The sequence below is a fragment of the Zootoca vivipara genome, chromosome 1 (genome assembly GCF_963506605.1).
Source record: "Zootoca vivipara chromosome 1, rZooViv1.1, whole genome shotgun sequence".
Lineage (NCBI taxonomy): Eukaryota > Metazoa > Chordata > Lepidosauria > Squamata > Lacertidae > Zootoca > Zootoca vivipara.
Window position 1 is genome coordinate 74,972,483 of NC_083276.1, and position 26,043 is coordinate 74,998,525.

The 26,043-nt window shown below is 41.9% G+C and overlaps 1 protein-coding gene across 1 annotated transcript in view; it reads right to left on the minus strand.

The window, feature by feature from the left end:
* LOC118096288 (mucin-5AC-like) overlaps positions 1-25,680 on the minus strand; it is a 66,313-nt gene extending 40,633 nt beyond the window's left edge. Inside the window, exons 1-22 of the mRNA XM_060276395.1 lie at positions 25,608-25,680; positions 23,043-23,114; positions 20,884-21,145; positions 19,100-19,214; positions 17,501-17,591; positions 15,799-15,908; positions 15,160-15,373; positions 13,209-13,334; positions 12,832-12,949; positions 11,628-11,766; positions 10,486-10,596; positions 8,374-8,443; positions 7,164-7,301; positions 6,896-7,060; positions 6,260-6,354; positions 4,644-4,770; positions 3,652-3,907; positions 3,156-3,208; positions 2,712-2,812; positions 1,606-1,757; positions 409-547; positions 201-314 (exon numbers count right to left, since the gene is read on the minus strand). Of these exons, the coding sequence (XP_060132378.1) occupies positions 201-314; positions 409-547; positions 1,606-1,757; positions 2,712-2,812; positions 3,156-3,208; positions 3,652-3,907; positions 4,644-4,770; positions 6,260-6,354; positions 6,896-7,060; positions 7,164-7,301; positions 8,374-8,443; positions 10,486-10,596; positions 11,628-11,766; positions 12,832-12,949; positions 13,209-13,334; positions 15,160-15,373; positions 15,799-15,908; positions 17,501-17,591; positions 19,100-19,214; positions 20,884-21,145; positions 23,043-23,114; positions 25,608-25,680 (2,841 nt within the window). The remainder of the gene's footprint in view (positions 1-200; positions 315-408; positions 548-1,605; positions 1,758-2,711; positions 2,813-3,155; positions 3,209-3,651; positions 3,908-4,643; positions 4,771-6,259; positions 6,355-6,895; positions 7,061-7,163; positions 7,302-8,373; positions 8,444-10,485; positions 10,597-11,627; positions 11,767-12,831; positions 12,950-13,208; positions 13,335-15,159; positions 15,374-15,798; positions 15,909-17,500; positions 17,592-19,099; positions 19,215-20,883; positions 21,146-23,042; positions 23,115-25,607) is intronic.
* Positions 25,681-26,043: the final 363 nt, after the last annotated feature.

Consider the following 26,043-nt stretch of genomic DNA (forward strand, 5'->3'; position numbering starts at 1 on the left):
AGTAGGAGGGAGGGGGTGGCTGTAGGTGGTGAGAGGATAGAAGTCTCTCCTCTTGCCCTCACTCTCTCTTTCCAGTTCACCCCCCCCCCCCGCGCGCGCGCGCCTCACTTAGTTGCTTGTTTGAAACGTAGTATACAGATCAAATCATCTCATGCTAAACCTTGATGCTGTTCCCTAATAGTACTGGTAACACTACTCACCCCAAAGAAGACTTTAATAGATTTTGAGCAAGTGGTTCCAGTAGTACCACAGGGAACATTTTCGGTGATGACTCGGAATGTTCCGGGGGAAGAGCTGTTCTGTCCACAGTGATCCTAAGAAGGGGAGGGTGAAATAAGGGAAGAGATGACTTCATTCTGTATTCAGCTGAATTCTCCATTCATAAGGCCAAGACAAATTGCTCAGTACCTGAACTAGTGTATATTCACATTTCCCACTGAAAATGTAACGCTTGTCGTCAAAGGTGATATAATGCCCATCTCCATAAACAGCACAGGTACCTAGGCATCTGTCCTTGGTACATTCCCACATCCTGTTCTTACATACGCTGAAGGAGAAGAAGGGAGAAAACAGAGCATTTTAAAGTGACTCCTTGGTTTGTGCAGATATACGCTAGCATGTATTCCTTTAACACAGGGTTAAATGACTTATCTCTTAAATTAATCATAGGTAATGTGTAGAGAGGGGAGGGGAGAGCAAGGGAAGCTGTGTTATTTCTTACAACCTGTAAAACATCAGAAAGGTGGGAATTAAAAGAAATGAGCTATGTAAGTTCTTTCATAGGCCACTCAAGAACGTTACAAGTTCACTGTACCATATTGTAGACTAGCCTAAGGGGAACATAAGAAGAGCCTGCTGGATCAGGCCAATGGCCCATCCTGTCCAGCATCTGTTCTCACAATGCCCAACCAGGTGCCCAGACCTCCCTTATAACACTTTCCTGATTTGTTCAGAAATAAGCAAGATGTATGTGTGTGACTGTGTGTATAATGTATCATTATGCTATTGAGGGTATGAAGTTCCTCCCATCCAGCTATATTTGGTTACTTGGCTCATTCACCTCCACATCAGCCTGTCAATGCACAAAGGTTACCATCAGAAACTTTCTTCTAGGTGTGCCCACTGACTTGGAGTGTGACAGGGGCTGACCAGGAAGGGAGCTTGTTCAGTGGTCACAGCCCATCTAAGGAACAGCCAGAGTGGTTTAGCTGGTGCCCATGCTGCTATGTTTCTTTGTCAACAGATGAGGGCCACTTTGTTGTCTATGGCCTTTTAAAGAACTTTAAAGTATGAATTGACTGTTTTTAATTATACTTTATCTGCTGTCTTTCACGATGTTGTTATTCTACAGTGCCTTAAAATGTTCATTGTTGTATATGGATTTTACATAAGTCACCCTGGAAAATTTAATTTGACAAATAGAATACACATTTATTAATTAAAAAATGTCATAGCCACATAATAATAATGTCATATGTGAAGTGACTCTATGTTTATCTGCCAACCTGTTGTTCAACCTGATAATTATTTATATTTTCATGTTAGTTATTTTAGGAATATATAAGATGATGGTAACAAGAGGCATTCTCTTTAAGAAGTCCTTACCAGGTATTACAGTTGACTTTAATCTTCTCTCCTGGCTGATATGTGGCATCATTGTGAATGCATGGACACTCTTCCATAGCGATGCAGCCCCCTTTACCATCTGACACCAGCCCAGCAGGGCACATGCAGCCAGAGACACACTGTGTGCTGTACTGTAAAAGCCAAGAAAGCATTACTTCAGAAGAGAGAATAATGCTGATAACAATTGAATTGGTCCACTAAAACAGGGCTGGATCAAAAGACTGTAGGCTATGGGAATTCAAGTGGGCAAAAGCCTATGCTCTTTAAATTGTGAACTAACACCTAATTCAGCAGCCCCTGTGCATACCCAGGAGCCCCAATTTGCAAGGCAGGAGGTCTCCAGTGTTTACATTAAGGTTTGAATGAGCAGTGGCTGGTCCACTTATCTTTGATGCTGGTGCATGTGAAGACTGTTCCTTCCCTGACACTGAAGAGAATGGAAGATCCTATGTTTATCCCCTGCTTTTTTTGTAAACCGTGTGTGTGTGTGTGTGTGTGTGTGTGTTATTTAGTGGTATGTATATTTAATGAAAAAAGTAACAAATTATGCAAAGTTCCAATATATGCATTATAATCCTGCAGCTCAGGGATGGGGAATGTTTTCAGTCCGAGGTTCACCTTTCTTGTGGACAAGCTTCCAGGAGTTTCATGCCAGTGGTAAGTTGAGTCAGAGGTAAAAGTGAGTGGAGCAACAGATGTAACCCTAACCTTATGTACAGTAGGCTACATTCTGATCATGCAAAAGGCAGAGGTTCACACACTTCTTCATCTTCCATCCTTCATCCAGGCAAGCAATAGGCATTTGTCACGGTTCAAAACACATTCCAAACAGACAAAAGCACTTGAGGAAACGAAGTAGGACCAGGGAGGGGAATGGGCTGAAAAGAGACCTGAGGATATGCAGGCTGGGAGGGCCCTGTTCAGCTAACATCCTGAGATCCCTCACCCCCTACTCTAGATGGGAAAGAGGGTGAGGACAGGAGAGTGTCTTGTCCAAGGTCAGCTAATAAGTTCATGGCAAAAGCAAAGGACGCTCTGATTGATAGCACGGTCTCTTAAAATATAATCCGGTCCTACATACTTACACAGTGCATATCAAGAGTCTGACAGCTTTTCTGGCATTCAGCTCCAGTTTGGCCTGCAGTGGCATTTCTGCAGTTAAAGTAGACCATGGGGGCAACGCAGACTAGCAGGGCAAAAGGAGAGAAAATGTGTAAGAGATGGAAGGACAGGCATGGGTACCACAGAACAGGAAGACCTCAGACAAACCTTTTGAACAGAAGTCTGCTATGGTTTGTGGAACTATTATATAATTAACTAGGAAGCCCGTATTAATTTGAAGAATTTAATGAATATGTTTTTCCATTGAATATTTAATAATTGTGGCCAGTTGTCATTTTGTAGCCATCTACAATATAAAAGGCTATTAATTAACAAAATAAGGAACGCAGCCCAATCGTCTACAACTTTCCAAGATGGAAAGTAAGTATATATAACATATTTTACATATTTAGATATATTCTCCTTACCCTGTTTTGTGTCCTGATCACCAATGCAGTTCAACTTTCCTTGGCTACATGTGCTATGTAAAAGAAAGAGGAATTAGGTTTGCTTTTGCATTCACTTTATGGTTGTGCTTCAAAACTTGGAGCCTTCAAGTTGTGAGTCTGTAGTTGTGCCCTATACAGAGTAGAGCAGTTGGGTTTACTCCAGCAAATATTTAGGAATATTTAGAATCTGAAAATGGGACCATACAGGTCACTAATTTGGATGTTTTTCCAAATTCTGTTGCTCTTTATGTATTTAGGCATTTTGGTCTATTTATTTATAAGATATGGAGGGGAAAATAGTTAGGTAGCGATAAAAGAATTTGGGACAAAATGCAAGCATTGCAGATATTGGCACTACTTAATCATGTATTCTGATAATGCTAGAAGATCCTTTGCTAGTCCCTACAATTTGGAGGGCACCAGGTTGGTGAAGGCTGTACTAAAAAGTTAAAGGTAGCAGCTTAAATCCTCTCACCACAAAACACCAACGTCGTGGAGCACTTCACCGGAGAGTATTGACGTCCCTTTGTAATAGCATGGGCATTTGTTAGCAGGTACACATTTTCCATAATCATCCATGTAGGTTCCACTTTCACAGGTGCATCCATCAACTGGGACAAATTTGACATTGCAGGTAACATCAGGTTCACTCAGAGATCGGCAGGTAGGTTGACAAGAACTGATGGAATAGCTGTAATTCAGGGATTTGGGGCATGAAGTGGTGTATTTGGCTGGAAAGAGAAAAACAAACAGATTGATTGATTGATTGAAAGCATTTCTGTGACCTGCCTTTTCGTCCTAAGACACAGACATACACACAGTAGTTTACAAAAAAGAATCAAAAAATAGTAAGTTAAATTACTAAAGGAAGAATACATGTGGTTATATAGATAGCTAAATGCCTGCTGAAACAGAAGCTAGGCAGACCTTCAGGAGGGCATTTCATAGTGAGGGTGCCACAACTAAAAATGCTCTGTCCCTAGTACCTATCTGCCACAGAGCATCAAGGAGACACAGAGCAGAACCTGGAAGGGCAGGTTCTTATGGGTGAGGGCAATCCTTTAGGTATCCAGGTCCCAGACTATGAATTTAATGGTTAAGACCAGTACTTGGAATTGAGACCAGAAGCAAATAGCCAGTGAAATTAGAGTGGCATTTGTGTGTTCAGATAGTAGTGTGGCTGCTGCATTGTGAAATCTGCAGCTCCCAGATGTTTTTGGAAGGCATCTCCACATAGAGTGCATTTCAGAAACCTAGCCTAGATAAAATCAAGGCATGAATGTCCATGACTAGATCCATCATTTATTAATTTTTTAATGGAATTATTTGGGGGGGGGGATGTGTTCTGAAGTCTATTACTCCAGACCATCACTAAAAGAACCCAGCAAGACAAGGAGAATGCTAAGATTCATTGGCACGAAAAGTTCTTTTGTTTTAAGACCCGAGATGGCTGCTTAGAAGACTTACAACAGACATTGGTCCTCCATCCTGGAAGCTCTACTTTTTCAGCTGCACAGGCTCTAACATAGGAAGAGAGGGCAGCACACATGCAATCCTCACTTCTTTCACAGTTGCAGGTGTCAAACATGCAATTCTAGGGAAGAGGAAAATGCTCTTATTAAAAACAATCCATTCCAAGTCAATTATCATTTTCTCAATTTGCCTAGGTTAGATTTCACTTGTAACTTTTTTCAGACTAATTTATATCCCATTCAGTGTCATCTCTCATCCCTTAGCAGGCAGGGGCACGATGTACTTGGCTTCAGCAGTAGAATTGTAGCATGTGCCTTCAGGCCATTTTAGCAATATAACAATTGCTGACCCAAATTGGATTTTCAGTTCTGAGTTTCACAATTGTCAGTCTTACATTTTGGTTAATAACTGGAAAGGGAAATCAACATTATTTGCAAGCAGCTCAGGATTATAAGCATTATGCTTCAAAGCAAAATGAAGTATCATGTGGCGGGTATATGAATAAAAGGGGGAAATATTTATTTATATTTAGATCCAGGAGCTGACGGAAGTATTCCTACTCAGACTAGACCCATTGAAATTAATGAACCCAAGTTACTCATGGCCATTAACTTCTGTGGGTCTACTTTGAGTAGGACTATCAGTGAATACTACTCATTGAGTTCAGACATTCATCTGACACAGAAGTCTTAAAGCCAGTGAGATCATACATGTGCAAAACTCATCAGTTGATGATTCAGAGGAGAATATGTGAACTGACTCTTTTGAAAAGTTTATATGTGGTGATATGGAATGGCATGAAAACCTTGTCTGTGGTATCTGAGTTTCTGTTTGGGTGCCAGGTGCAGCGCCTGCACGTCCTGCAGCTGGGGGCAGGGGCAGGGTGAGCCACCCATGGGGGTGGGGCGTGCTGCATGGAGCCTCTCCGCCATCTCCCCCTCAGCTGTAGGGTGGCTGAGGGAGAGCCGGAGGGCAGACGCAAGTCCCACACTGCCGTTTCAGGCAGCATGGAGCCTGCAGGTGCCCAAGTCACCACATCACTCCCAGGAGAGACGCGTTGCTTGGGCATGCTGCAGGCCCTGCGGTAAGTGCCGGAACCCGTGGTGTGGTGCCCAGTGCCAGCCACATTTCGTTACGTTCACATCTTCACTTCTGGGCATTCTGTTTATGCTCAGCACTTCACTGCCTCGGCAAGGCCTATGTTATTTGCCCAGCACTCAGCTCCCTTACTCCCTTATCAGTTTCACCCTCTCCAGTTGTTGATTTCTGCTTTTCTCTGAGATGACAAACCTTGCCTCATCCCTGAAACATGTGATGGTATGGATTGGACCCCAGTGATCCAATACTGATAACACCTTCCATTTAGTTCCACCCATTTGGTCTTGTCCTAGCAGTATGTTTCCTTATAAATTAGTGGTAGCCAACATGGTGCCCTCCAGATGTTTATGACAATTCCCACCAGTCCCAGCTAGCATGACCAATTGTCATGGACAGTGGGAGTTGCAGTCCAAAATAACTGTAGGACACCAGGTTGCCTACCCCTGTTAAATATACTTTTCAGCGCCCTCCAATAATCTGTTTTCAATGAGAGGTAACAGGTAGCTACATACCGTATGATAAGAAGCTGGATTCACTGAGGCATGACATTTAGCAAAAGGTCCTTCAGAGTCAGTCAGCAATCCACACCAATGACGGGCGTATTTTTCTACAAAGAAAATAAATTAATCCATATCATTTTGGGAATCTCTATAGGTGCAAATGGCAGCTTTTGCCTCAACTTACATCACTGACTCTAGACAGGATACCCTGGTGCTGCTACAATGCTTCTTCTACTCACTGCTGTTCACTCATTGCTGAGCCTCCTAAAGTTATGGACTGAGGAAGGAAATGATCTAAATCTTGAATATGTGCATGCTACAGATACCTAATATATCCAATTATGCATAGGGTTGTTAGTTTATAGAATACTTGCAAAACTTACAAGCCACAGTTTAAGAAAGAGATAGCCATGTATACATCCACTTATTTCAAAGGGGGGTAGGCATACCTAACTTCTTCAGTTTAGATTGTGGCCACAGGATCTTGATTTGCAAGGCTTTATTGTTATTTATTACCCTCGCTTTCCCCATTTATTAATATTTGTTTTCAGTCAGTTCTTTAATTAATTTCCCCCATGAGCTAGGTACTGTAGAATTATAATTTTGAAGTGTTTGTGAGCCTTGCTTATAATTCTCAAATATGCCTACCATTTTCAATGCTAAGCGTGCAAGGGTCCTCAAAATTTTGTTTGATGTTGGGACATCCAGCCTGAGTTTTCCAGGTGTTAGCAAATGCAGATGCTGTTCCTTCCACCACTCCACTTATGGCTGTGAAGTCATCCATCTGGCGCTTGTCAAAGTTTCCACAGAGACCTTTGAAAGAAACCCAAAAGAGTTTTATAGTCCAGTTTTACAATACTTTGCCCCCCCCCCCAGGCATGCCGCAAATTTCTTTTTGCTTTAAAATACTTCTTACCACAAGTTCTTCCTCGGAAAGATGGATCCACATGAATATACAATTGCATTGTGGGTACGAGCTGGATCGCTAGCTGAAGGCCAAAGTTTGTATGCACCATGATGAAGAAGGACGAAGGTCTGAACATGGTTACATTAGCTATGGACAAAGAAGACACCATTCTTATGAGATTCAGAGCTGCAACTGCCATCCATTACTCAGGAAAAGAAGAACCAGGTTTGTGAAGGCCAATTCATGCAAGCACATTGGCATGTTGTGACTGTGGGCTGGATGGATGTGTGAAGGGTTTGATACAAGTTGAAACAAGTTATATGTTTACTTTCAGATTGTGCCCAACCATCAGCCCAATCTACATTGGCCACCATATCATCATTTGCCCCAGTTTTGTTGATGATTAAGTGGTATGAACTGAAACAATAATGTGACATATATGGCATGGATCTAACAAATCGTAACCATCAAAGGATTGGGGGAATATGATAGAATAGTCTGGCACCAGAATGATAACAACGATGACACCAGACATCTTTCAGAAGGCAGTCCCATAAATGGGGTGCAAAAAAGGGCTTATTTCTGGCAGCCAACTCCTTAATCTCTGGACACCAGGTGAAAGACCTTTCACAAAATATATCTCAGCTGATGAGTAGTTTCCTATAGGAGGTGGCTGTCCTTCACATACTCTGGTCTCATCTACGGAGATAGCTTAGGACCTTGTAGTAAACAGCAGCAGTTTATATGCTCATTATGGAGAGTCCTGGTTAACAAATTTGCTACCCTAATCTGGAAGTTCCTTTCAAAGGTTGCCTTACATACAATGCATTTTATTATAGCAGCTGAGGCTGGATGTTATTAAAAACATGGCTGTTTGTAAGAGAATTCTTTATTTCCAGGGGAAACTTCTACATTAGTTGTGGGGAACATTTGGTCTTCCAAGTGTTGCTGAACTACAATGCCCATCAACTCTGCTATTGGCCATGCTTCTTGGGGCTGATGGGAGTAGTGGTCCAGCAACATTCGGAGGGCCACAGGTTCCCCACACCTGCTCTACACAAACACAACTTTCTTTCCCCTGCAGAACTAGAAATGGGAAAATAGTAACCCAATCAAAGCTTGCTAGCTGGTGGAGTAACAAACCCTTCTGCTGAGCTTGCCCCTAAAATTTCAAAACTTTTAAGGCTGCCAAAACAGAGGTGTCTGACATGCAACATACCTGCTGAGAGAGGCAGCTGAGTGTAGAGCGAGTTGACTAATACACCACCATTAGGACTGATCACAATGGTCTGGTGACAAAGAGGAAAGGAGTAATAATGAGTTTGGTGATAAATTACATCTTCTGTTTCTTCTAATAAACTTTATTGGGGGGAAAGTAAAAACTGTTACATGCAGGTCCTGCTATCAGATAAGTGGAATTAGGGAGTGTTCAGTGTTAATATAACCAATCTTGAATGGTTGATTTTGAGGCTGGCCACTTTTTACTGTGTTTCTCCAAAAATAAGACACCGTCTTATATTTATTTTTCCTTAAAAAAACCCACACAAAAACACGGTGGCTTATTTTCAGGGGCTGTCTTATTTTTTAAAATTAAGTATGGTACAGTTTAACCTACAAGGTTAAACTGCCTATCACTATGGCTTATTTTCGGGGTATGGCTTATTTTCGGAGTGTGGCTTATTTTTTGGGAAAAACACAGTATATCATCTATCTATCTATCATCTATCTATCTAATATGCATGTTAAAAAAGGCAAAGCTTTTGGCAGATTGCCAACCATAAGAAGCATATTGTTCATAAAGAAGTTCAAAGGATGCTCCATCGATCCAATCCTGATTCTTTCCATCTCTCTGTGCATTCATTACTGTGAACAGTAAAGGGCACAAATTACACCATAATTTCATAAACTGGTAAAAAACAGAAAGATGATAGGCTCTGAACAATATGGTCGACAGTGTTGGCTTTTATGATTTAAAACCTCAGCTGATTATCCCACCCCCACACCCCGTTCTTTCTCTCTTTCAAATAGTTCTTTCGATGACATTAATCCAAACAAGTTAAAACGTATTTTGCAGTCATTCTCTAATTGAACTTTTGTAGGTGCTACGTCATTTTGCTTTTCATGGACTAGATGCCTTTTCAGAGCTGATTATTGTCATGGAAGAACACCTTTTCATGGTGGAGCTGGCATCCCAGCAGAGAGTCCTACTTACAAAAAAGAGTGAGGAGAGATGATTTCTACTACTTTCTCCTGCAGCTTACTGTACTGCTTCCCATGTTCTTCTGGAAGGCCCTACAGTTCTTTGGAGTAGCTCCTTGGGTGTGTGGGATATCAACAAAAACCTCCCACTTCCATGAGTACAGTTCCACTGACTGGTTGTCTGGATTTGACCCATTGTCTTCAGGAATACATAAGGGCAATTTATTTGATACTTTATTATTCTGACATCTAGTACAGGGGTAGGCAACCTAAGGCCCATGGGCCACAAGTGGCCCACGGGGGTCATTTAACTGGCCCATGAGCTGCCCCTGAACCGAGCCGCCCACTCGTTGAGTCCCTGCGTGCTGCGCTAAACCGGCGCAGCGCAGCACGGGGACTCTCTTCTGCGGCGCCAGAAACTGTGTCTGCGCATGTGCAAATGATGAAAATCGTGGGTGAGTGTGCTCACACACACATGTGATCTGGCCCATGGAGGGATCTCTGCTGGAGTGACCTGGCCCAGGTGAGGTAAACCTCACCGACCCCTGATCTAGTACTTCGGGCATCAGCTCGAAAAAGCAAGTTGCCTTCACATACAGATTCTGTTCTAGGAATGGGTGAATCCGTCATTTTTGGTCTCTCTCAGTTTCTTGTTTTTCCAGTCTCAAGCTTAGTTCTCCACATTTCTGCATCAGTTTGCATTTTTACAAAAACTCCTCATGAAAATTTGTCAGCATTTTAATAGAAACGTTTTATCCAATTTTGTTTGTGTGCAAATTGGCTCACATACACATTTTTGCAAAGCTTTTTCTCTTACTACAATGCATTTTTGCATGTTATTTTCACTAATTCAATTTTTAAGTACACTTAAATTGTACTTAAAGTGTATTTTAAGCTTCAGTTTATGCATTTTTGCACAAATTGGCTACAGAACTGTACTGAAAAATTCAGAGAAGTGCAAATTTTGAAGAGTGCCTGTGTTTAAATCCCCATATAATTTTGGAAAGTGTGAATTAGCCAGGTTTGCCTTTAAATGTGAATGGAATTGAATACCCTCCAACCCTAGTTACTCCGGTCTTTTAAGGCATTGTGCCTTAAAAGATGTTCTCTATCCTTGGGTTTAGAAACTTACAGTCTGGTCTCCATTGATGTTGAGGGCAACCATCTTCAAGCATGTCTCAGTCTCTGTCAGGCCACATTTGCGGAGTTCTCCAAGAACACTAAATGTATCGTCTCCACAAAACTAAAAAAGCAAGCAAACACCCAAGAATTACCATCTGCATTGCAAATTTACTGCAATAGCTCCCAGAAATTAAGATTGCACTGAAAAAGTATCGCAGATGCACAGTTCTAGCTTCCTTGAACTCAAAAGTATTTTGGTTTTAGGATTTGACTTAACTTCTTATAAAGGTTGCTTTAGCTAGGGAAACTGATTCAGAATCTTTTAAATGAGAGAGTAGACATTTTGAATCAAAACTGTTGAACAGGAAAATCTGCTACTTCCCCCCTTTATAGATATTGAATATATTGGGCTTCTTAAAAATATGTCAGCAAACTTTTCTAGTTGTTTTAGGGCACTCTCATAGGCCTTTTATTTGAATGTGTGGCATCTCCCTGAACAACTTTATTTCAGTTTCATTGTCGTATCATAGGTAATTCTCCTGAAATGAAATCCCACCCCCAACCCCAACCCGCTTTATTAATTTTCCCCAAAGGTGTCTCTTCTGAGTCTGTGTCTTCTACACATCTAAAAAAACACTACTGCTTTAGGGAAAATAATGATGTGATAATGTAGAAGTAATAAGGAAGTGAGAGGGATTTAAAACTTGTAAAGGGAAACTAAATAAGCTGTGTGACATCATATCCATAGCAAGGGATTTACTATTGGAACAATTACAGTGGTACCTCTGGATGCGAACGGGATCCATTCTGGGGCCCCGTTCGCAACCTGAGCAGTGTGCCACCTGAAGCGGTGAATCTGCACATGCTCGCAGCACGATTCAGTGCTTCTGTGCATGTGCATGATGTCATTCGGCGCTTCGGCGCATGAGCGAATCACCAAACCCGGAAGTAACCTGTTCCGGTACTTCCGGATTCAGTGTGTTCGTATCCCGTGATGTACGCAACCCACAGCGAACGTAACCAGAGGTATGACTGTACACTGGTTTTATAATCCCAGAAAGAGGATTAATGAGTGTTTGTGTACCTGTATAGCACTGTGGTAATGGGGACATTTTTGCTAATTATAGTAACAGTACATCTTAAGTGACTTGCCTTTGAGAGAACGTAAACGCAATCTCCATGGACATTATAACGTTTTTCATCAAAAGTGGAGATGTGTGATCCACCTTCTACTGAACAAATGCCAGGACATGGGAGTTCTGTGCAGTTCCATTGGCCCCCAAGACAGGAACTTGAAGTAAAGGAAGAAAGAGAATGAATATACATTTTAAGGAAAGATATTGCCGCTGACATTAGCTTATATTATTTTCCATTATTAGTTCCATTCATTGATGTGTATGTGGAAACGTTTGTAAAGTGTAGGAACCAGCACAGCTTTGTGTTTAAAGAGTCAACATGTGGGAACTTAAAAGCTATGGGTGGGACTCATCTAATTCGTCCCATCAGTGGAAGCTCCACACAAGGACTGCCTGCCCAATAGGCCTTTCCTTCCTCTCCTCCTGCCACGCCCCCTGGTGCCCTCTGAACTTGGCTTGCTTGGGGGGGGGTGTCAGGAGAACCCCTGGAACAGCATGCGGGGGAAGTAGGGAGAGGACCGAAATGCTTGCCCTGATGGAATGATTGCCCAGATGTTGGACTACAACTCGCATCACCTCTGGTCCTGGTAGCTAGGGATGATGGGAGTTGTAGTCCACCAAAGCTGCCTTAGCGCAATGTTGAATTCTTCCCTATGAAGGGCTCCACAGCTCAGTGGAAAGCACAACTTTACATGCAAAAGGTTCCAGATTCAATTCCAGGAATCTCTAGTTAAAAGAGTGATGTAGCATGCAATGGGAAAGATCTCTGCCTGCCAGTCAGAGTAGATAACAATAGTCAAGTTGAACAAATAGCCTAATCTGGCAGAAGGCAGTTTCCTAGGATCCTATTGTTACTGAAGAATTTGTTTAACTACTAAACAATCTCAGTGGTAATCCTGACCCATTGAGTTGTACAGAAGACTGGCTTCATTTGGTCATGCCCAAATAGCAGCTCGGTATATAGCAGAATGGGACACGGGTGGTGCTGTGGGCCCTAGTTGCCGACCTAGTTGCCCTCTGTCCCTAGTTGCCGACCCCTGCACTAGGCAGAGGCCAAGGTGAGGAATCTATCACAAATACAGTTGAACTTTCATTGGGAATCATGTTCAGAAATAACTCATTCAAATAATTAGGCAGAGCTTTTAAAATGTTGAAATCATGGATCAAGCCTAGATTCCTACACAAAGTATTTGTTCATCATATTAAAGGTTGTCAATTACCAAGAACGGCAGTTGTCTGAAAAAGTTGTCCCTGGAGCATAGGATTTTCCGTTGTAAACACATGAACACTGCTCATGGGGGATGCAGCCAGCATTGTCAATGTCATCATATACAGTTCCTAAAGAAAGAAATAACTTAAACATAAGTTAAACATAATGGCTAAAAGATGTTAAATGATAGTTGGTTACATGCACAGCTTCCCTGACACAAATTAAAATTGTACCATCTCTTTTCCTAAAAACAACATGCCTTTTCTGTAGATTTCCTTGTTTGCACACTGAATAACATGAGGCAAGTGCCCCATTAAGATTGTGGCACTTACTACTGAGCAAGTGTGTAAAGGGCTACAACAGTTGGATACAAAGGTGGAAGCTTACCTGGTGGACAGAAGCAACCATCCACACAGTGGTCCTCACACAGCTGAGATCTTTCAGAGTTGGAGCAAGTGTCTGTACAGGGTGATTCACATTCTTGATACTGCATGTTGGAAGAGCATTCCATTGCTGAAAAGAAGGATATTAATTATAACTCAGTTCCCTTTTGATACACGCAGCACACTCAGCTAATAAACAATTCCTTATACTGTAGTGATTCTGCCTAGAACAGAGACCTGCCTTCTGTGTGTTGCATTTAATGCTTTTCTACTGTAACTATCAGGGGCATGGGTGGTGCTGTAGTCTAAACCACAGAGCCTAGGGCTTGCCAATCAGAAGGTTGGCGTTTCGAATCCCTGCGACAGGGTGAGCTCCTGTTGCTCGGTCCCAGCTCCTGCCAACCTAGCAGTTCGAAAGCACGTCAAAGTGCAAGTAGATAAATAGGTACCACTACAGCGGGAAGGTAAACGGCGTTTCCGTGTGCTGCTCTGGATCGCCAGAAGCAGCTTTGTCATGCTGGCCACATGACCTGGAAGCTGTACGCCGGTTCCCTCGGCCAATAGCGCGAGATGAGCACCGCAACCCCAGAGTCGGTCACGACTGGACCTAATGGTCAGGGGTCCCTTTACCCTTTACCTTTACTGCAACTCACAAATACAGTTGAACTTTCATTGGGAATCATGTTCAGATACCACAACTGATTAATGTTGTCACTGGGGTCTATTATAATTCCTATGATTTTTTTCATTATGCTAGAGCAGTGGTGGGGAACCACCAGCCCACCTGACTTCTGAATCTGGCTGGCTCCCCTGTGCCTGGTTTCATATGGTTAGGTGTGGGAAGCTTCAAGCTGTGGCTTGAATCTGACACTTTTTGAATTTAGTGCCTTTTTCTGCTGCCCTGCAAGGTGACAGAAAAAAGTATCAAATGCAAATGGTGCCAGAAGGAAGAATCAGAAGTAGACTTAAGAGTGTTGTCCTGATTCTTTGATTGAAGCCATTCTGCACTTTTGGAATTCAGGCCACAGCTGGAAATTCAGGCCAGGCCCCACCCACTTGTCAAAGTGGCCCTCTCAGACGTTTAGCCACTGTTGGATCTGACCCTCCAGTCAAAAGGGAGTGGCCCTGCACATCATGTGACCAACCGGGCATGTATTGTGGCTTGCCATTTGCTCAGTGGTATATGTGCCTCCACTTTTTTGCGGGCCCAGGTGGCCTAGCTGGTATTTACCATTTGGTTAATAGACATTAGTTATGTTTTATTAATATCTCCTTCTGAACACATCTGCCTTATGGACTTTCTCTCCTTTCATAGTTTATTGCTCAAGTGGTAAGACTGTAGGGGGGGGGGGGAAGTCCTCTCAAAAGCAGAAGCAATATAAGCTGGGGCGTCTCTGATGACTTCCTGTATGCGCTGCAGATCATACCTCCCAGATTCACCATTCCCCAAAACAGCAGAGTTGATGAGCAGATGAACATCTAAACTTCTAAATTAGTTGCATTTATCATTTGATTGCGAAAAACACAGTGTTATGATATATTCATATAACTTTGAACTGTCCCCATGTCCCCTAGTCCGCTTCTTTTTCAGTTTCTCTCAGCTACATATCACCTGCAAGTTAGATGTATCTCTCTATCTCCCACCACCTGCTACTTATGCAAGTCATAAATAGGACAAACTAAATATAGGGATCTGTGGAAACACTTCAGCTTCTTACAGCCTGGTGCTCATCCACTAGCCAGGTGCTCATCCTGAGACCTGTGGGTATAGGGCAGTATACAAATGCAATTAATTAATTAATTAATTAATACCTTTATAAGCATGCAACTTTGTGTGTACTCTACTTTGGGTTGCATCTTCTAACTTCCAGTTCACCAGAGTAATTGCTGAATATCATGTCAAGCTGTATCAAATGTCCAGCTGAAATAATTGACTAGCTGTGATTTACACTTACGGCACAGGTCTGGGCTTCTCCAGTTCTGAGGTTCCCCACCAGCATGAGCACATTGCCGGGAATATTCAGCAAAAGTGTCGCAGAGACAGGAGGTGAGATCATCTTGTTTACAGAGGCACAGGTCTTGCACACAAGACTCAATGTAGTCATTAACTCCCACCACAGCATTGCATTGAAAGAATGAAGAGCCAGTCAGTACACGCTGGCAAAACTCCTAGATGGAAAAGCAAAAGCAAAAAGTTTTTATCAAGAAGGACTTATTTTAATGGTGATTAACTGATCCTAGATCAGGGATAAGGAATCTGTGGCTTTCTGGATGTCATTGGGCTCCAGCTCTCAATGTTTCTCATCAGTGGCCATGCTGGTAGGAGAGTCCAATTACATGTGAAGAATGACAAGTTCACCCATTCCTGTCTTAGATGACAATGACATATTTAGTGCGTATGGCACTTTGTAAAGTGCCATAAATACAAGGAAAAGAAATCAGGTTTTTGCAACAAGGAGCTTATAAAATTAATTTCTGGAACTGAGGAAACAACAATATATTTTCTCTGCCATTACAACTCTTCCTTAAGATTTAAGCATCCCTTTGGAACTAAAACAAATGTAAAGTGTAAGAATAAGCAAAAAAATTCTTACAAATTCATCGGTACAGTTGCTCAGAGATACCGGTGTAGGATCTTCACATTCTTCTGTCGGCCCATTCAGCTTCTGCATATTCCCAAACTGCAAAGCAGTTATGTCATCCCCTGTAATGAAAAACAGCAACCCATGACTTCAAAGAGATTCATATGAGAAAGTATCTTGCATAGAGGTTCTCGTTCCAGGTTGGCAAATGAGATGCTGAGAGGGATAGTCACATGGCTCTTTCCCCTACTCTTAGTAAAGCATTATAGCACAATGGGATGTACAGTAAATACCTTGTGGAAAACCAGATGCTTCCTCCCACTGGGACAACCCCTCAGAGCACCAGCTGGGAGAACGGTACAGATCACATGGCTCTCTGTCAGCCAATGGGACAGAAAAGGGTCAGCATGGGCTGAATCACACACCTGTCTCAATGGGGAAAGAGCTATTGACTGTATCGGAACAGCACATGATTCTGAACCCTAGCTGCATGGAAGTCGCTTCTTCATGGGCAGCTCCTGTATGGCCAAGGCAATGTTTAAACAACCATCTATGTGAGTGAGGGTTCCAGCATCAGATTTGCTACCCTTCCAGGAGGGCTGTCGATTCCACAGAGAGATCATATGACTGTTTACTGAGGCTGTTTGGGAGAAAAGCAGCTCCCCTGTAGCAACAGTAACTTTCAAAGGGACTTTTGACAATGTACAAGCTCCAGTATGTCTTCTCTATTGACGTTAAAACACCATTGGCCAACATTCCCCCTAACAGCAATCGCAGTAGGTAAGTATGATTGCAGCAAAAACAAGCAGAGGAGAAACAAGAGTACTCATTTTTCAGAAGTTAAAGCAGCAATGCTGAACCATCTATCAAAAAAAGTAAAACATCTACACCCCGCCCAAACAAATTAACACAGACAGAAAAAGCAAGCAACTCTTCTGCTCAACAAGAAAATGTCATCATGGTTTTTTAAAATTAAAACGGTAAAACATTGGGAAGAGCAAAGGGTCTTATGCATCACAGCTTGTGTCTGAGGGCACTATGGAGGCCTTGGTTTAGAACCCCAGAAACAGAAATGTTTTTCCAATCACTAATTTATTTACTTAATGCTATCAATATCATCCATATGTTGAAAATCTCATGGAAATTATCTGCTGATTATATGGGACCTATTTTGATATATTATTTACTAGGTTGTGAAATACATTTGATATCAACTGTACTACAAGGAAACAACTGGGAATGTCAAGAAAAATTGTTTTGTATCAGTGTTTACTTCTAAAAATTTAATAAAGATTATGTTGGGGGGGGGAAAGAAATTAAAAAAAGAAAATCTATTTTGATGAGCATGAAAAGTGAATTTCACCTAATAACTAAATATTCAATGTGTGTTGTTGTTTTTAAAAGTAAAGAATGACAGATATCAGATAAATCAACCAGGTTTTTATCCTCGGGGCTTTTTTATGATAGGTGCTCACTAGAACAGACTCCTGGCACCTCATTTTTTTCCCTGCCAATGAAAAAAATGTGCTGTCATTTTTATCAATATGTATATGAGTACCCCCCCATCCAAAAGCACTGCTTATACCACTTAAAATATTTTGAAATGGATGAAAAGCCAAACTTCTGAAGAGATTGTAGTTCCACAGCACTCAGTGAATCATGACATATAAATAGTTGATCCCCAATTTCAATAAGCAGTGTTTTTGATACTTACTGTTTGAAAAGAACTCATTGTATTTTGGAATGCCATTAAAATCCCCACAAAGTCCACAGGTCTGATTGGCATATTTTTTATCAAGTTCCAGCTGAAATTTTATAGGAGAAAATTGATGAAAGTTAATATCACTCTCCATGATATAGATTGAAAATTCAAGACAGCAGCTGAACTTGAGACACCAAGATAACTTCCATCAATGTTGCAATTCAAATTTAGTGAATAGAAAATTGGGGTATCATTTGTGAGTCTCAGCCACTCTGTGCTATTCATAACAATATATATATATGCAGTTGACTCTTCTCCACTTATGCTTTCTGTTCTTTGAATGGGATTCCCTGTTCTGCAATCTATAGATAAGGTTAGGGCTATAAAAGTGAAATTTTACTAGAAAATGAAAAATTGAAGCAACAGGTGGCACCTCCTGCAAAAATGTGAATATGTTAAATGTGTAATCCAAACGTCTTTCCATCTCTTTGAAAATAGAGATAAAACATCAAGTGGAAACATATCTTGGAAACTGACTGCAAATAAGATTTGTAAGGGAAGTAAGTAAGTAAGGAGACACAGGTTGCACTGTGGTCTAAACCACTGAGCACAGGGCTTGCCAATCGGAAGGTTAGCGGTTCGAAACCCCATGATGGGGTGAGCTCCCATTGCTCGGTCCCAGCTGCCAACCTAGCAGTTTGAAAGCATGTCAAAGTGCATGTAGGTAAATAGGTGCCGCTCCAGCGGAAAGGTAAACGGCATTTCCATGCACTGCTCTGGTTTCGACAAAAACGGCTTGGTCATGCTGACCTGGATAAACTGTCTGCGGACAAACATCAGCTCCCCCAGCCAGTAAAGCGAGATGAGCGCCGCAACCCCAGAGTCGTTCACGACTGGACTTAACTGTCAGGGGTCCTTTACCTTTTACTAAGAACTTATTATGAACAGAACAGGATGTTAGGGGTGTGTGTGTGTGTGTGTGTGTGTGTGTGTGTACACACAGAGAGGGGGGCGGGCAGGCAGGCAGGCAGGCATGAATACCCCAAAGAGCCTTGTGCATATCAATGCCCAATCTGTTCTTAGAAGCAATTATTTGGGTGGTTTCTTTTCACCAGTTATTGAAAATCTGTGATGTTAACTTGCATGAGTCGACATAAGAGCATATTGCAAAGACCCTATACAACAAACTGCCTCGTGGTAATATGATTTTATTTGTAATGTTGTTCAGGTGACATCATACATACAAAAAGTAAACTCAGCTGCTGGGTTATGATGATTATGATGAAGCCAGAGCAAGTGAAAAATATGAGGGATGCATCAGCATGCTTCATGGGAACTCCAGGACGTGCAGAAGTAGAAAAATATTACGGGGGCTCTAAAGGGGTGACCCCTCCCCCCAAACAACCCTGTGAAGACTGAGCATGCTCAGTGGTGACAGAATTTTGAGTTTCTGGTGCAGGTGGGGAAATAGAAAAGCAGCAGGAAGGGAGAGTGGAATTGGGTATTGTGAAGGAAGGCATTGCTGGCTGGTAGGCTGGAATACTGAACAGGAACATTCTACACTGCCACATTCTGCTGGGCTCACACTTGTCAATATTATGTAGCACTTACCATTAGACTGTCTTTTTCATTCCACAGTATGGTTAGACCCAGCTTGACAATCACTCTCACATAGATGGTAAATTTCTCAATACTGAATCCTGATCCAGGGTAAGGCAGCTGAACCCTGATGAGAAAGCATCAGAAATACTGGATGTAATTCAAAGCAAAGTGACATGTCACTTTCTTTGAGGGTGTATAACTGCCAAATTGCCATCATGAATGATTGAACTATCCCGTTACAGAACTGACTGCAGAATTACTCATGCCCAGCCAAGACAAATTAGAAGGGCATGCGGCTATGATGACCACAGCAGCAAATCCTAGAATCATAGAGTTGGAAGAGACCACAAGGGCCATCCAGTCCAACCCCCTGCCAAGCAGGAAGCACCATCAAAGCATTCTTGACATATGCCTGTCAAGCCTCTGCTTAAAGACCTCCAAAGAAGGAGACTCCACCACACTTCTTGGCAGCAAATTCCATTGTCGAACAGCTCCAACTGTCAGGAAGTTCTTCCTAATGTTTAGGTGGAATCTTCTTTCTTGTAGTTTGAATCCATTGCTCTGTGTCCACTTCTCTGGAGCAGCAGAAAACAACCTTTCACCCTCCTCTATATGACATCCTTTTATATATTTCAACATGGCTATCATATCACCCCTTAACCTTCTCTTCTCCAGGCTAAACATACCCAGCTCCCTAAGCCGTTCCTCATAAGGCATTGTTTCCAGGCCTTTGACCATTTTGGTTGCCCTCCTCTGGACATGTTCCAGCTTGTCAGTATCCTTCTTGAACTGTGGTGCCCAGAACTGGACACAGTACTCCAGGTGAGGTCTGACCAGAGCAGAATACAGTGGCACTATTACTTCCCTTGATCTAGACGCTATACTGTACTCCTATTGATGCAGCCCAGAATTGCATTGGCTTTTTTAGCTGCTGCATCACACTGTTGACTCATGTCAAGTTTGTGGTCTACCAAGACTCCTAGATCCTTTTCACATGTACTGCTCTCAAGCCAGGTGTCTCCCATCCTGTATTTGTGCCTTTCATTTTTTTTTTGCCCAAGTGTAGTACTTTACATTTCTCCTTGTTAAAATTCATCTTGTTTGCTTTGGCCCAGTTGTCTAATCTGTTAAGGTCATTCTGAAGTGTGATTCTGTCCTCTGGGGTATTAGCCACCCCTCCCAATTTGGTGTCATCTGCAAACTTGCTCAGGATGCCCTCAAGCCCATCATCCAAGTCATTGATAAAGATGTTGAATAAGACTGGGCCCAAGACAGAACCCTGTGGCACCCCACTAGTCACTACTCTCCAGGATGAGGAGGAGCCATTGATGAGCACCCTTTGGGTTCGGTCAGTCAGCCAGTTACAAATCCACTGAATGGTAGCATTGTCTAGCCCGCATTTTACCAGTTTCTTTACAAGAATATCATGGGGCACCTTGTCAAAGGCCTTGCTGAAATCAAGATAGGCTATATCCACAGCATTCCTACTGGAGGCCACAAGCAGCCTCCTCTGTGGTTGGGAATTTTGGGCTTTCAACAGCCTTTAATGGCTTCATTAATGTATTTCTCAGTGTGCTTCAGCATGGGGATTTCTGGAGTTGGAGCACAGATTGATCCTGAATATGGTAGTCACTGCACACCACTGGCTGGACACTGACACCCAATTTAGAAGTGGCTACCATGGACCTTTCATGATTATTGGTTCTTAGATCATGGTAGGACTGAGCTCTATCTGCCTATTAAGGAATATTTGAGGAAGTAGGTCTGCTCAGGACACAAGTCTGTGTTATTACCTTTCACCATTCACCACAATGGCATCTTTTTGCATTACAAAATCCATCCCATCCAACCGCATGGTGACAGAACTGATAGTGGGAATGTCGTTCACCACTGTGCGCCTGATCTGGATGTTGAAGTCCTCAAAGGCAGCGTTGCAATGGGAGGCAAAGACATAGTTGCAGGTCCCAGGGAAATCATAAATGTCCCCATCAAACGTCTTGTAGTGGAAGTTGCCCCATGTGCTGCAGACTTGCCCATTGTGAGCTGAGTTGAAGGCTGCAAATTCACAAAAGGTTGTAAAGGTATACTGTACACTTTTTACTGACAAACTAGAGTTATGGCAGAATTGATTACTTAAGTGGAACAGAGCATGTTCAATAGAAGTAGGGGAAGCCCTGTGCCCTTTTGTTACCCACAACTGGAATCAGATTCCACTGCAGGATATACACTGAGTACAAAATACCGTAAGTTAAAATTAGAGAATAGAGGATCAAACACCATGCAATATGTTATTTACCACTAAAAGGGAACTAAAACCTGTGAAGGGGAGAAGGGAAAGCACAGTCCTATTTACTGTGTTGTCTTTGTCCATGGAGTTGAATTATGGTGCTGGAGGAGACTCTTGAGAGTCCCATGGACTGCAAGAAGATCAAACCTATCCATTCTGAAGGAAATCAGCCCTGAGTGCTCACTGGAAGGACAGATTGTGAAGTTGAGGCTCCAATACTTTGGCCACCTCATGAGAAGAGAAGAATCCTTGGAAAAGACCCTGATGTTGGGAAAGATTGAGGGCACTAGGAGAAGGGGACGACAGAGGACGAGATGGTTGGACAGTGTTCTCAAAGCTACGAACATGACTTTGACAAAACTGCAGGAGGCAGTGGAAGACAGGAGTGCCTGGCGTGCTCTGGTCCATGGGGTCACGAAGAGTCGGACACGACTAAACGACTAAACAACAACAATTTATTGTGTAAAATCTACAAAGGTGTAACAGATCTCCAGAGCTGGGAAGAAAATAGTGTATACTCAAGCTCTCGCCATATAGTCATTGCCTTGACCTTTCATGACTGTCACAAAGACTGTCACCTTCATCCCCTTACACCCCCTGCCAAAACCTGGGCAGGAATTTTGTAATCTCATTACAATGAGAAATAAGTAAGTGCTTACACCGTGACAGCACAGAAGGAAAGTAAATAGTTTAGATTTCAGTTATCTCTTTGCTCTAGATGGAAATCCTTCAAAGGTCACAAGGAAGTGTGAGGCATATCCCTTTATTTCTACCTTTCTTTAGGGGTGAGCAAATATCTGCAGATATATACTAGATCTGGAAATAATAGACCTACTTTTTAAACAAAACAAAACAAAACAAAACCATTCTCTATCAATTAATGAGAAAATAAATTGCATGCACTTTCTTTACTTCTGAGGCGACCAAAGAGTGTTTGGGAGCATCCTTTCGTTCTTCATATCATCTCTGTGGTGGTCTGCATTGTGCAGCCTCCCTGGGTGCCCACACTTGCACAAAGTGGAACATCCTCGGCTGGACTTTATTTAAGGTTATTTACAGTGCAGTCCTATACAGATCAGAAGTAAGTCCCATTGAGTTCTACAGTCCCTGCTCCCCAGTACATGAATAAAGAACTGCAGCGTCCATGTGTTATATGTCCACCAGCTTAACTTGCTTTTATAACCTCTCTGCTTCTTTCTCTTTGTTTAGTACATTGTTAGGAGAGATAAAAATAAAGATCAAACTAAACAAAATGAGCAAGTAATAAAGCCAAGATAAAAGCAACAAGAAGAGTAAAAACAGCACTGCAACAAATAAAACAGTTCAGATAAATCTGAAATTTAAAAGCAGCAGCAAATCCCCTCCCCTCCCACAATATGCCACAATAAAAAACCTAAGTAAATAAAACCATTTTTACTTGGCACCAAAAACCAATAAGAGGGGGTGCCGGGAGTGCAGACCCAGGGAGGACCTTGCACAGAAAGAGAATGCATTGTGTGTGTGTGTGTGTGTTTCAAATTTGCCAAGATGTTTGTTCTATTACTTACCTGTTGAATCATCTACTCATCTATTCATCTGTTTCTTGACCTTATCCATTTTGCCTTTTTTATGAGTATATTTAATAGATACAAGGAAATAACTGAGACAATTTATGGGTAGACTTACATGTTATAACTGGCGTAGTTGTCAATGGTGGGATGATGGTGACCTTTCCCGATTCACCTTCTGCACTAGAAGCTACAAACAAAGGGAACAGAAAAACCATAATTTGTATGTATGTTCATTTGTGTGCATTCTTTAAAGAATTAAAGTCATAATCTCAGCTTTCCGGGCCTGGGAAATGCTATGATTGTGCTTTTGCACCAGTGTGCAGAAAGCCCATGGTGGAAGATAGCAATCCAAAAGTTGGCAATCGAAAAGCAGTGTGTGAAACTCTTATAAAAGCACACTCACCACAAAGTGTAGAATATGCATGACTGAGATTGGTGGATACTCTAACTCAGTGTTTCCCAACCTTGTGCCTCCAGCTGTTTTTGGACTACAATTCCCATCATTCCTGACCACTGGTCTTGCTAGCTAGGGATGATGGGAATTGTAGTCTCAAAACATCTGGAGGCACAAGGTTGGGAAACACTGCTCTAACTATACCAGCTGCTGACAGTGGTTCTCAATTTCATTGAAATTATAAATATGTATTTTCCTTTTAATGAAGTTTGCATATCAAACTAACAGATATCATGAACGGGTACAATCCAGCCAAAGTTAATCAGTCTTTCAAATCTTTATCATCTTGGCTCTGGAGGATGTTACTGCAGGAGGATGTTATTAGATATATTGCCACCCACTGCTCTAAAACATCTCACAGATATCTGTGGGGGTTTAATTGATGGTATAAAATTAGACAAACATAGATAAAAATCTAAAGAAAGAAGAAGAAGAAGAAGAAGAAGAAGAAGAAGAAGAAGAAGAAGAAGAAGAAGAGGAAGAAGGAGAGTTTGGATTTGATATCCCACTTTATCACTACCCTAAGGAGTCTCAAAGCAGCTAACAGTCTCCTTTCCACAACAAACACTCTGTGAGGTGAGTGGGGCTGAGAGACTTCAAAGAAGTGTGAATAGCCCAAGGTCACCCAGCAGCTGCATGTGGAGGAGTGGAGACGCGAACCCAGTCCCCCAGATTACGAGTCTACCGCTCTTAACCACTACACCACACTGGCTCTCACTGAAAGTAAATGGAAGATTGTTCTGCGATAAGAGGCTTTGGCTATAATAAAAAGGAGTGAACCTGGCACAAGACCTCTAAATACCCAGCATTCAAGTTCTATTGATAGCAAGTGCAATTGATTTTAATGGAATCTGCTTCCAAAATAATGCTCTTGGATGGTGATGATGATGATGATGATGATAGTGATGATGACTAAAATGTTAAACCCTGCCTAGAAATCTTACACCTGCCCTGAAAAAGCCTTACCCCTCATTTATGTCAGGTGTTTTGGTTGAGATTCAACACCCTTTCTCAATTCGTCTTCATTTCTATTTCACATTTTCCAGTGCTGAACCTTGGCACTGAATACAGGTGTTAGCTTAAATAATCCTAGTAAGGAACTGTACCAATCAATCAGATCCCAGGATGCAATTCACATGGCATCAGTAATGCTTCCTGATTCAAATGAGACTCTAGTACCCTTTAACATACAGTGAGACAGATAACATTTGGGACTAAGCAGGGGTTTTAATTCTTCTCCCCTGCTGCCCTGCATAGAGGGAATTTTTGTGCCTTTTCTGTCCTGCCTCTTAGCCAATGTAGTTCAGGAAACAAAATGAGGGACCTGATTAAAAGATGAGCTCAGGCCTGAAGACTTGTGGGTCTTCAGTAAGCAACTCCCAGACTTATTTGTAAATTAGGGATCATCTCAGTGCTTTTTTTTCTGGGGTGGTAACATTTGGATATTGCATTGGGGAGCTACTTTGCTTAAAAATAACACACACCCACATACGAATTTACACATCAGATACATTCATATGAACAAGACTGTATGTAGAGGGATAATGCAAAATGATGCCCACCTCTTTGTCTATCTCCTTTGGAATTTAGCTGTTGTACATACTACCGTATTTACTAGAGTCTAATGCACCATCGAATCTAATGCACACTCAATTTCCAGAACCTTGCTGTCGAATGTAAATGTGCCATCAAATCTAACACACACTGTGGGAATAATACAGCCATTTCCCAAAGCCATGAAATGGTGCGTCCGCGCTCCACTCTCCAAGTGGTATGCGGGCACCATTACATGATCGGCTAGGCGTAACAGCACACCTTCATTTTTACAAGGTGAGAATTATAGTCAAGTAAATACAGCAATATGCAACTTTAAAATGTTAGTATGTTAGTATTCTGACAGACTTCTAACCAGGAAACATGCATTTCATACTTTTATAACTTTTCAAGGAGAGGCACAAATCGTACTTTTCTATTTGATCCCCATTCAATCCACATTAAGATGTCACTAAATGTTTTCACTTCAGGCAGTACAATATTAAAATATCCTAGTTTATTCGGAATTGTTAAATATTTAACTGAAACAGTATTAAAAGGGTGAAAAACTCGTTGAAATTCAAACATTTGCATGACTCACAAAATAGAATGAGGTATAATTTTGAAAGTGAATTGAGATATTCAATTGCATTGGCACTTTTTTTTTCTTGTAAAAGAAGCAAAGCAAATTACCTTTCTGTTGGATGCTGCAGATCATGAATGCTAGGGCCCATAATGGCACCCTCATCCCTCTACCAAACCCCATACTGGATGGAGTTCGGTGTTCAGGTACTCAGCCCGCTTCTGGCCAGAAGGACTAGTTCCCTTGCACTCTCAGGGGCTTATATAGCAGGAGGTTCTGTCTATTTTCCCAGCTTGTTTGACATGGTCTAACAAGGTGGGGCTGTGAGGATCATAGCAGATACAGGGGTAAATAGAGGATGCGCTTTCAGTTCCTTGATGACTGGCCAAGCATGTTTGCCTTTTGGGAGGTATATTTTTTTTTGTCAAGGTTCCATCTAATAAAGGAAATTAGAAATCAAAAAGGTAATATTTCTTCCCCGGGCAATGCCATTGAAGATCCTGGAAAAAAAGTCAAGGAGCTTTTGAGTCAATCTGTGGTTTTCTG